General features: G+C 41.3%; 1 protein-coding gene across 1 annotated transcript in view; it reads right to left on the bottom strand.

Annotated features, from left to right (window-relative positions):
• Nucleotides 1-12,683, bottom strand: part of CSMD1 (CUB and Sushi multiple domains 1) — a 5,088,256-nt gene that overhangs the window by 1,806,907 nt on the left and 3,268,666 nt on the right. Inside the window, exon 26 of the mRNA XM_069235813.1 lies at nt 4,453-4,655. Coding sequence (XP_069091914.1) covers nt 4,453-4,655 — 203 coding nt within the window. The remainder of the gene's footprint in view (nt 1-4,452; nt 4,656-12,683) is intronic.

Here is a 12,683-nt window from a genome sequence, read left to right as displayed (position 1 = left end):
ACAGGATTCATCCATCCAGCCTAATTTTAGACAATTCAAGAAAAGTTCATCAGTAGATAGTCTAACAAATGATGACAGGATTCAGCCAATGTTGACGGGATTCAGCCGACACGTGTTTCGTCCTGCTATAGGACTTTTTCAAGGCCGATTAAATACCAACATATGAACAAATTATTACAAAAAATATATTCCTAATAATCAATCAAAATCCCAAATCTTTCATAAAAGTTAAAAGTTTCAAATATCAAACCACCATATATTTAAAACAACTCACAGTCTACTAATCATTAACATCTGTAAAAAAAAAACTGTAAATAGACCACATACCCAAAGAAACACCAAGTGACAAACCATGTCCATTTTACGACACACACCAATTGAGCCAACTCTATCATTCCTCCCCAGGTCTCTAATTTCCTCACCCATCTCGTCATCCCTTCAGATACATTTTATGTGTTGCTCATGCACTAACAACCACTCAAGAAAGTCTGCCAGAGAGAGCTTTATTGCTAGATCATTGGCTACCTTCCAGTGGATTGCAATACACCTTCTGGCCAACACCACCACCAGCACAAACATTTAGTATTCAAGTCTCCAATCACAATTTTCAGGTAGCCGTTCAGCACAGAGTCAAATTCAGCTTGCATATGTTAGTAGAATATGTTCTTAACTGTTTTTTGTACCTTATTTGTTTGAGCATAGCACTGGCCAATGGTGGTGTTGATGTCAGACTTTTAATCTGGCTGTCATATTAAACCTGATTAGTGCCGGTTTAACACCAAGCTAAAGCAATAAGCAACAGAAAGGTGCCAGTCAGTTATGCAAATGGCCTTCCACTGTGCATCCACACGTTTCTGCATTTTCTAGTAGCCTTTGAACTGTTTGAGCTAGAAATAATGTTTTTTTGTTGTAATTTGCAGGTCATGTGGTAGATGAAGGATTATGTGGCCAATGCAGCAAATCTCTAATTATACAAAATCGCCACAGCCACACAGTCACATAATATCAGTGGCCCCGGTACCTCATTCATTGGCTCATAATACAGAATGGGGGAGGGAGGCAAACTGTTGTGTGTTTCAAGTGGTAAAAATATTTCCCAGGCATGGAATCTTCCCCTTTGATTTCAAGCATCTGTTAATGATGGGTTTAAGAGACTGGGTTATTAGTTGTTGGGGGTTAACCCAACTCAAGTAACAATCAGGATCCATGCCAGGGTGAACCTCCATGTTTCTCAATTAACCTGAACTCAACCCATTAGTAGCTATGGTACACAGCAGACAGGCTCAAATTGGAGGCAATGTGTAAATACTTTATACAGTACTCAAACCGTAATAAAGGCAAAACACATCACAAGAAAAATCCCATGCCAATATAGAAAAAAATAGAGAATATTGTCATAAATAAAATGAAATCAAAATAGAAAAAGCCCAATCAATAGTCATCTGGTTGCACAAGACAAGGGCAAGGTTTAATGCTGAATACAATGGAAAATGGGTCAGATAAAAGTACCAGGTTTGTCTTAGTCATAATGTTACCCTTACACATAGAAGCGTTAAGGTTATTGATAACCATTAGCTGAACCACATTGGCAGATTGCGGCATTGGCACAGATTCTCAGTGAAGCTGTTGGTTTAGGAAGAAAATGTTTTTCACCCTGATTATGTTTGGCATTAATCTGATCCTGTTTGATTGTGGTACTAGTGAAGCTTTCTACAATGGACATTGAACTTGACTGAAGCTCGCATTTCCTCAGCGGATTAAAGATGCCTGCTAGAGCCGAAGACGGCTCAGCATCAATGGATTCCCATATGGAGGGAACAATGTGGTGGGTACTACAGCAAAGTCAGGCCCAGCAGTGATGCACCCTCAGTGGACTTGCTGAGCAGATTGGTCCCGGTCTCCCAATACTTCTGTAGGTAAAAAGTTGGCAAACAGTTTTTAAGCTCCAGGTTTTAGGGTTAGACACGGAGGAGTACACTTTGATCGCTGCCAAGATTCCAGGACCTTGGGGACAGCAATTTAGGGTGAGGACTCCAGCAGAGGCCAGCAGTTGGTTTGAGTGGAGATCCAATTGGGCTTGGGCAGCTGGGAATACAGGGAATGCTTTGTGTTTTCCTGTAGCTCAACAGGAAGACACCCATCTGACATTCGGAGTCACTACTGGGGTCCTTGGTACAGGGAAAGCACGTCCAGTCTTCTTAGGTCTTCAGACAGAAGAGCTGCCATGTTGTAAATTTTTCTTAGGTTCAGCAGTGTTATTTGGAGGGTTCTGTGGGTGCCACATTTATTTATGGTAACAGGCTGTGGATGACAAACACCATTGGCCATTCCCTAACCCCAAGAGGTGACTCTACCCACATTTGCAGCTTTTCCTGTATGTCTTACTGTAAACTATGCCATAGTGCCCCTCTCTCCATAAATCAAACACATCAGAACCTTTCTACCTCTGGTCAGAGCTCCCTTGCCTACCCCTGAACTGTAGACACTCCACACCTTTTCTGGTGCTGCTCCCCTCTCACAAGGATTGGTGCCAGTCTGACTGGAAGATCCACAAAGAGGGCAGGCCCATGTCTGAGCTACATCTGCCTTTGACAATGTAGGCTTCCTTTCAAGTGCTTGAGAACAGTGACATGCCATTGCGTCAAGGAAAGGACAACACTTCCTCACACCCAAGACCCAATTAACATCTCATTATGCTGGGAACCATCAGTTGCCAGGTGACAGTTGGAATACTTACAGAAAAGGCCAGAAAAGGTGTTAGAGTTTTAAGGAAGGCAAAAGGGCAATTTTTCTAAAGTAACCTTTTCTTATTAGGCAGATACAATTTCATTTCAAGATCAAATTGGAATTTGTCTAACAAATAAATAGAGTCTGTGAAATATTTTTGTAGCTGATACCAACCCAAAATTAGTATTATAAAATGGAATAATGAAATCCAGGGTTTTCATATGTGAGTTGCCAGCCTATGATAATAATAACTAAATAAGTGTTAAGCTTTTTCACACTAAACTTTTACATGCCCTACTTTTAAAATCATGACCCAGCTAACCTTAGGGGTGATTTACAGAAATTGAAAATGAGGGTTTAGGACTGTCTAAGGGTTAATTTTGGCAGATCAAACTGGCAATTTTAAACTGCACTGCCAGGCTGCAATGTTGGGTCTTGAGTCAGGATGGCTGTGTCAGTGAGTGGGTGCACAATTGGTGCTGCACACGACTGTTGACATTTAACTTTCAGGACCTGGTTAAAGTTTGTACCCTATGCTATGAATCCATATGCAAGTTAAATGTGTCAATCAGATGTATACCAATTTCATGAGGTTTAAAGGGGAGCCGAGCAGTTTACCACTGGGTAAAGTGCACAGGGTTCTAGGGCAAACAAAGACAGTCAAGGCAGAAACGTTAGAATTTCACGCAATAGATGGTCATTTCAACAATACACATTTATTTCAACAAACTTTCAATTTTTCCTTTTTGTGTAATTATTCGCTTCGGCTTTGTTCTTCTGCTGTACTGTAAATGCATCGTGGCTAATTCCAACAAATTCCTCCTTCACCCAAATCAGTAATGATGCCAATCATAATTCTGCAGTCATCATTACCTTTAACCTCCATATTAATTTTGACTGTAATTCTAAATTGTTTTATAGTGCCTACTAGCCCTCACAGAGTTAATATTGAAGGCAGTGGTTCCCAATCAGAAATGTACAGAACGGACTGTAGATGGCCATCAAAATGTGCATATGTTTGAGACTTGCTTGACTATCCTATGAAGTGCACGTGGAAACCAGTGCACATTGTGGATTTCCATCCATGCCCTTCAAGTAAATCTATGACATATCCATGAAATGTGAAGATTTCTTCCTCCCTTCAATGCCGTAAAAATGTTTTTACTCAGTTATTTGGTAGGATTGCTTATGCTTAGTCATACTCTTTATCACATCATCAGGACCAAAAAAACCTGGTGCATCTGGCAGCGCTATACTGTTAAAAATTCCAGTCCAACTTTAGCCCAATTTAGTTTTAGTTAGCGGCAGATGGCAGTGAACAGCCTGTGAGTTAGGCAAGCTGTAGGAAGGTTTGCTTTTCATCATCACATTCTTTTATTGCAATGCACAAATATGCTTTTCATAGTTTTATACTTTGAAACAGGGTAACATATCACGTACTAATTTTATTGATTTAAAATGTATTTCTTGATTATTATTTCTTATAGATGACGACTCCTGTAAAGATTGTATTTAATAAGGTAAAAACATTATTCACTGTATACAACAATGCCATGATGCTTAGGTCACGGTACCGTGTCATTCCAAATACTACTTGTTGGTGAGGAAGTATCAAGTGGGAATTAAATGTTCACCTACAACAGGAAAGGACCTGCTCAGCTGGGGTCATCTAAATGTATTAATTTCATTGTCCAATCTGCATTCCATTTACATGGTCATACTTACTTGAGAACTGGATTGAAAAACCAGACTTGCTGATGAAAAAATCACTGTCGAACTGCAGTGTTAAGGAGTTAAATGTACTATGAATATCATCGGGAAGAGCTGATCCACTCCACTCCTTCAGCTGAATGTTGCTGTCCATGGGACCATCCCAGACTTTTAGGATATCATGGGAAACCTCAGTGTCGAAAACGATGAAGTGGAGGCTGAAAAAAAAGAGGCGTGTTTACATATTGGCAGTCATTGTTTTAAAGATAATACATATAGAGCATGTTCTCGTAATTAGGTCTATCTAAACTATGTGCATGAGTGTACACATTATTAAAGGAGACTAAAATGCACCTTTTCTAAACGAAAGCTGTTAGACTTTTTCATCCTTGGAGTGGTCTCCCTTAACCTTTTGCCTCTGTTTCCCAGGTTGATGTGTACTGGACTCTGTTTTTGCTGTTTTTGTTACACTGGGCACGTTACCATTGCTAACCAGTGCTAAAGTACAAGTGCTCCTTTACAAAATGTGTATGTAATTGGTTTATCCATGATTAGCATATTTGATTTACTAGTACATCCCTAGTAAGGTGCAGTAGAGGTGCCCAGGGCCTGTAAATCAAATGCTACTAGTGGGCCTGCAGCACTGGTTGTGCCACCCACATAAGTAGCTCTGTAATCATGTCTCAGACCTGCCACTGCAGTGTCTGTGTGTGCAGTTTGTAACTGTAAATTAGACTTGGCAAGAGTACCCACTTGCCAGGCCTAAACCTTCCCTTTTCTTACATGTAAGACACCCCTATGGTAGGCCCTAAGTAGCCCCAAGGGCAGGGTACAGTATATGGTTAAGGTAGGACATATAGTAATGTGTTTTATATGTCCTGACAGTGAAATATTGCGAAATTCGTTTTTCACTGTTGCAAGGCCTGTCCCTCTCATAGGTTAACACGCCGAACCGACTAAAGGAGAAACTAGGCAAGGTCTCGCTCGTGAGTAAAATCAATGCACCTCAAGCCCTTTTTTGATGCACACTCGCCCATGCGGGGTTATTTTTGACACACCCATGGTACATTTTCATGCTAACAGCGTTAGCATTGTGTTTAAAATTACATGAAGACTCTTTTTGCATTTTTATTGATAACTTGACTTGTGTATGTTGCATTTTTGTAGTTTTGGTCTTATTTTGTTTAGATAAATATTTCCTATTTCCTGTTTTCTAAACCTGTGTTGTGTCATTTTGTAGTGTTTTCATTAAGTTACTGTGTGTGTTGGTACAGTTACTTTACACCCAGCCCTCTGAAGTTAAGCCTACTGTCCTGCCAAGCTACCAAGGGTGTAAGCATGGGTCAGCTGATTCTCTTTTACCCTGACTAGAGTGAGGGTCCTTGCTAGAACAGGGGGTAACCTGACTGTCAATCAAATATCCCATTTCTAACAGAGAGTTGATAGTAACAGACTGACCCCTTGGTTTGGAGTGTTGGAGTGGGGATGTGACATTTGTCACATCAGTTCAACATCCAAAGATAGCACATTTCAGGGATGCAATATGTATGGCTTATTACAGGTTTAGTTTTCAAACCAGAACTCATCAAGATGTTCAAACTTTCTGCATGTTGCAGTATTTACTTCATCTCGTCCCCATTACAATTTTGATTTAAACTTCGAACAATACACTATTACAGACCCTGTACCAAAACGTGTTTGCCTGGTGGTTGCTTATTGCATTTGCTAGAGATATCAAAATAAATAAATACATTAAAACAATAACCCATATGAGTGAAATGTAGGCCTAAACAAACACAGCATATTAAATAAATGCAAAATTGGCAAATTCCTAACTGCTATACCTCAGTTGCCATGGCCATTTACATAATCTTCATGATGCAAATGCTTAACAAAGAAGAAATATTTTCTTTCTCAGTTTAAGTGCTTGACCTGCGATGAAACTGCTATTTTGTTTAACAAATATTATCAATTTTTTGTTTATGAATAGGCTTCTAGTGTAAAGACGTGTGAAAGTGGAAATTACAATATGTATTTGCACATAAATCTTACATGAATGTTCTGTCTTTCAAAAAACCCAATACAGATCAGAACTTTAGTCAAAGTTGTTAAAAGTTTAGTAAACGTATTGAGTATTCAGAATGCTCTTTGTTAGAACTTACCATCTCAATGGAACATGCCCTTGTCCCATGGAGCCTTCGTTCCTTGAGTGGACAGAAGAATGATTTTATCTGGAAAAGCGTTAAAACCTTTGCAACATTGTGTTAAATATAAAAAAGGTACCATGGAAAGACTAGAGCATTATTAGGCATTACAATGACTGTAAAACTGCAGGAGATTAGGATTTTCTCTCTCTCACTATTTTCATTGGCAATCTGAGCCAGATAGCGCTTGTGGATGGGCAGTCTCAGACACATTTTCCTTTTTGCTATTTTATATTTTATGCTCAATGATATTCTGATTCAAACTATTCTTAGTTACTGAGCTCTCTATGATTACTGAGTGAGAGAACTCTTCATGAGATGTTCAGAAACTCATAATTGAGACCTTAGCCTCATAATACAAACAAACCCCAAGAAATCATGAACAAGGAGAAGTGATGAGCTTGTGCGTAATTAGTTTGATGTAGAAAGTCTAATTGATCAAATATAGTATATTTTAATGATGCAGCACTAATAAAAGTTTAATAGCCTCTGTATAAAAGGCCTATTCAAGCTGCAAATTAGAGCATAATTACTCCTAGATTGACATCTTGCTATCCCTTGAAGGCCTAAGTGGAGCAAAATTGTACTTTAGTGCAGATTTCACCTATAATGTGCAGATGAATTTTACCACCTTCTGTAAGCTCTACCAAACTATGTTATAAATGCCTGCTCACATTATTATCCCAAACCAAGGTCAGTTTCATATTCGGAATGGTCCCTTCTGTGACAAGGTATCTGTGCGCAGATTCTGGGCTGGCAAGATGGTAGTCTCACATGTGCAGCACGTGCACATGTGGGCACACAAATGTGCTCATGTGTAGGCAGTCTAGATCCTCTTTCCATAGTTGTGCAGCAGGGACCTTATCTTCAAAGGCTGACAATGGTGGTTAGCACTCTCAGTACGTTTACCATGAATTTACCATTCATTGGACTCCGGCGGTGAGACTCGCTCACAGTAAAGGTCCAACAAACAGTAGTCAAATGCGAAAAGTCCAGGGGATAATTGGGCAAAACTCATTTGATACAACAAGTATCACTAATTAGCATTAGAACACTAAATGCAGATTCTGAATTGAATTTGCTTTGCTACATCTGTGAAAAGACTTCCAAACAGCTGAACAGAGCATCATATGAAGGGTAGTAAAATTAGATATATTGTTAGAATATACTTAAGCAACTGGAATTTCAATGGCCTTAAAAAATGTAGGTGCTTGTCTTGAAGCACCAGTCCACAGTGAAGTAATTTATTAAGGAAAAACTAGGGAGAAAATAGTTCCTAAGCACAGCAACTTTTTGCTTATTTGCAAGGATGACTGTATTCCTTTTTTTCTTATGTTCAGCTTTGCTTGGGTGGGTAGTGTGAAGTCCTGAAGAGTTATCATATACTTAGTACTGCCATGTGGAATTTAAGGAAAGTGTTAATATTTAATAATCTATAATCACCGCACTAACTTTTTATATTTTTGCAGTGTTTCTTTGTGATTAATCACGGAAAGGGTGTTAAGTTAAATGCCCCTCTTGCTATTTAATGGCTATATATATATGTATATATATATATATATATATATATATATATATATATATATATATATATATATATCCAAAACAAACCGTCCAAAATTTACACAAACAGCGCATTCCACTGTCGGTGCCGGTGACGAGGAGAACCAACCTCAAGTTAATCTTATTAAATGAAAAGAGTTCACCGCACTCAAAAAGCTCCAAAATCACAGTCTTTATTGACGGAATTAAGCAACTACCAACGAGTTTCAACTCAAAAAGAGTCTTGTTCTTGTTCCATCGATAAAGACTGTGATTTTGGGGCTTTTGGAGTGCGGTGAACTATTTTCATAAAATATGTATATATATATATATACAGTATATATATTTGTTTTTTGTGTGAACCTGCAGCTACAATGCGTGTTGGTATTTTGTAGAATCTAGGTATATCTTTAGCAACAGGCTTGTTGAAAGCATGCTCTCTGACTTGTTGGTTCCCCAGGGAAGTAGAGGAGCCTAAATCTCCAGTGTTAGTGTTGAATCTGTATGCTCACGGTGACAGCTCTTTGGCAGTTTGTCCAATATGTTGACGCTAGGAAACAATGTGTACCAGAATAAAAAAATCTTGACCCATTAAACTTGCGAACAGATTTAGGTACAATTTTGAAAATGTGTTTCTGCCTCTGAACCATTATTCACTCTGTCCCAACATTTTGTACTTGCGCATAAGAAACACCAAAACAGATGCTTGCCTTTGTCTGGTTCATAAATATTGGCTTTTTAGTTTCATGAATATTTTTGCCTGGGCTCATTGCCAGTCTGTTGCTTCTGGCTATATTGTCTCAAATAAGTTATTTGCGTAGTTGTCGCAACGTTTACAAAACACCTCTCTTGACTCAAGTTCCTTATGAAAGTTGACTTCAATACATTTAAATATACAAAATATTCCTTTCTGTGATTATTTTTAAGGGAGCAAATAAACAATAGAGCACAGTATGATGCAACCCCTATTCTTAACGGCAACAAAAACAACATGATTTGGGATTATAATAAATATATTAAACAAAGTCAGTTTTAATAGATTTATCTCCGTTTCTCCTCAGCATATTCCATCCTTAATAATACACGGTCACAACAGAGCAGGCCAGCAGAGAGATTCAGAAAGCGTTGAAAGTCCTCCTGATTTGAGGTGTTGATGCAAAACACAGGGTCAAAAGGCAGATGTTTTTAAAAGTGCTAAATAACTGGGGCTACTTTTATGTTTAAGATTATGGCCCTCATTATGACTGCGGCAGCCTTTTCCCAAGATAGCGTAGCCGCAGCCACTGGAACACCACTAGTGCTGGCGGTCTTCTGACTGCCATATTTTGACTGCCACCTGATATCCACACAGCAGGCGGTCTGATATCCGGCGCCATTCACTACGGAGGTCAGCGGCGCTTAGGCGGTTCCACTGCCAGCACCGCCACGCCAGCAAAATACCTCACACAGAATTACAATCAGTAATTCTGTATGGCGGTCTTTTACTGGGATGGCGGTGCCAGTGGTGGAAGCGATGGGTCCCGCCCCTCATGGAACAGCACCTCGTCTGACAAGGTAAGTGTTGTCCTCAAAGGGAGGGTGGTGGGTGTGTTTGAATGGGTGTGCGTGAGTGTGTGTATGCATGTCATCAATGTGGGGGGGAGTGATTGTGCATGCATGCGTGTGTGTCTGTGTATAAACTTGGTGATGCCTGTATGTATGCATTCTGACAGGTGATGAGGTGTGTGCATGGGTGAATGAGTAATGGGTAAAGGGGGTGTGTGTGAATGCATGCAGGTGCATGTATGTTTATGTGCATATCGTGTGTGTGCATGCGGTGAGCTAAGATTGGGGTAAGATTGGGTGGCTGTGTGAAGATGAGTGAAGGGGTGGAGGTTGTGTGTGTATGTATGTAGTTGAACGGAGTGGGTGGGGGGATGGAGAGTGTATATGTGTGTGTTTGTGATGTGTATGTATGTGTGTCAAGGGGGTGAATCTTGTGAGTGCATGTGTGAGTGGGGGTGTGTCTGTGTGGGTGCATGCGTGTCTGCGTGTGTGCAGAGGTGTTTGAGGGGTATCCCGGTGACAGGAACACAAGTTCCTGTCGTTATGATACCTTTCTGTCAGCATTTTCGTGGCGGTGAGACCGCCAGGAAAATGCTGGCGGGGACCCCCAGCTGGAATAACCTTGGTGGTTATTCAACTCCTTCCGGGCTGCAGGTGGAAACCTCCAGTCGGGCGGGCCACTGTAAAATGATGGGATGGGCAGGGATGCAGTGGTTTTGCAGTGGCCAAACCACTGCAGTCGTAATATGATGGTCTGCATCGAAGTCCTGCTGTGGTGAGAACATCACTGTGGCCCTGGTGGTCCATGGACCGACAAAGTCATAATGAGGGGCCTTTGTGTCTGGTCATTAATGATAGCTTTTGGACCCCACCAGAGTAATGAGCTTGAACGGGCAGTGAGCATTCATCACAAGAAGGGTAAAATATCAGAACAAAGAGCAATAACTAGCGTTAATGATGCCTCTAATTCTAATAGGCACCCGGATATGCTGGTATTGTAACCCATTAGTCAGAAACGTAATTCTTTCCCTACCATCTCTCTCCTTTGTTCTAACCATTACTTCACTGCTTGTTGACAGTGCTCTGAACATTGTTATTTCTGTGAGAGGATGCCAACCAGACCTGTAGGGGTAGTTAATGGCTGCCCTCGATGGAATCTGATTTGCCGTCCCACACTAAGCTTTCTGAAGAATGTGCCAGCCAACTAGTCATTACTAATATGAATTATATGAGGGCGGCGGATGCAAGCAGAATGCAGCTAGCACTTGAAAGGTAAAGTTGAAAGTTCTATCCTGATATATGATAGAATCACGTAGCAAGGGGAGTAATGCATTATTTTACCCAAGTAGAATTCCAAACAAAGTGTTCGGCTGAGAAGTTCATGAATGATTCAAGAAAGAGCAGCCTTTAAAGAATTATCGTGTAATCTACAATGAGTTAGAAACAGGGGCACAGTTGGACACAAAGAGACTGGACGTTTGTCAAAGTGCCCGCTTTGGTGCTGCTGAGGGATTTTACAGCATAACAACTGCGAGTTAAAAAAAAAAAAAACATAAATGCAGGTTTTGTCTTCATTTTATCAAAAAGTATTTATGAAGGATTCTCCCCTGTTAGAAATGGGGTCTTTGGTTGACAGTCAGGTTACCCCCTGTTCAAGCAAGGACCCTCACTCTAGTTAGGATAAAAGAGAATCACCCTCAGCTAACCCCTGCTTACCCCCTTGGTAGCTTGGCAGAGCAGTAGGCTTAACCTCAGAGTGCTGGGCGTAAAGTATTTGTACCAACACACACAGTAACTTAATGAAAACACTACAAAATGACACAACACCAGTTTAGAAAAATAGGAAATATTTATCTAGACAAAACAAGACCAAAACGACAAAAATCCAACATACACAAGTCAAGTTATGATTTTTTAAAGGTTTAAAATAAAAAGAGTCTTTAGGTAGTTGTAACAACACACTAGCGCTGCTAGCGTGTAAATGTACCTGGTTTGCGTCAAAAATAACCCCGCACGGGCGGTGTGCGTCGAAAATAACCCTGCACGGTTATATGCGTCGAAAACAGCTCGGCACGGCGATGCGCGTCGAAAAAGCCAGCCACGCGACGGTCCGAAAGTCCCGCGGCGCAGGTTGCGATCTCTCAGCCTTCGTCAGCGATGCTGCGCGTCGTTTCTCCTGCTCCGGGCGTCGATTCTCCGGTCGCGTTTCCTGCGGCGTCGTTTCTCAGCTGCGGAGCCGGCGTCGCGTCGTTTTCTCAGCCGCGATCGGATTCGCATCGATCTTTTCTCCGCACGGCGCTCGGTGCGTGTATTTTTGTCCTTAGGCTGCCAGCCTCTCCTTTCAGGGTCCCAGGAACTGGAAGGGCACCACAGAGCAGAGTAGGGGTCTCTCCAGAGACTCCAGGTGCTGGCAGGAAGAAGTCTTTGCTATCCCTGAGACTTCAACAACAGGAGGCAAGCTCTACATCAAGCCCTTGGAGATTTCTTCTTCAAGATGGAAGGCACACAAAGTCCAGTCTTTGCCCTCTTACTCTGGCAGAAGCAGCACTGCAGGAAAGCTCCACAAAGCACAGTCACAGGCAGGGCAGCACTTGTTCCTCAGCGATCAGCTCTTCTCCAGGCAGAGGTTCCCCTTGATTCCAGAAGTGTTTCTAAATTTTGTAAGTTTGGGTGCCCTTCTTATACCCATTTTAGTCTTTGAAGTCACCTTTCTTCAAAGGGGACTCATACCTCCTTGTGAAATCCTGCCTTGCCCAGGCAAGGCCTCAGACACACACCAGGGGGCTGGAGACAGCATTGTCAGAGGCAGGCACAGTCCTTTCAGATGAGAGTGACCACTCCACCCCTCCCTCCTAGCAGAGATGGCTAATCAGGAAATGCAGATCACACCCCAGCTCCCTTTGTGTCACTGTCTGGTGTGAGGTGAAAAACAACCCAACTGTCAAACTGACCCAG

The sequence above is a fragment of the Pleurodeles waltl genome, chromosome 5 (genome assembly GCF_031143425.1).
Source record: "Pleurodeles waltl isolate 20211129_DDA chromosome 5, aPleWal1.hap1.20221129, whole genome shotgun sequence".
Lineage (NCBI taxonomy): Eukaryota > Metazoa > Chordata > Amphibia > Caudata > Salamandridae > Pleurodeles > Pleurodeles waltl.
This window is presented reverse-complemented; position numbering and strand designations above follow the sequence as displayed.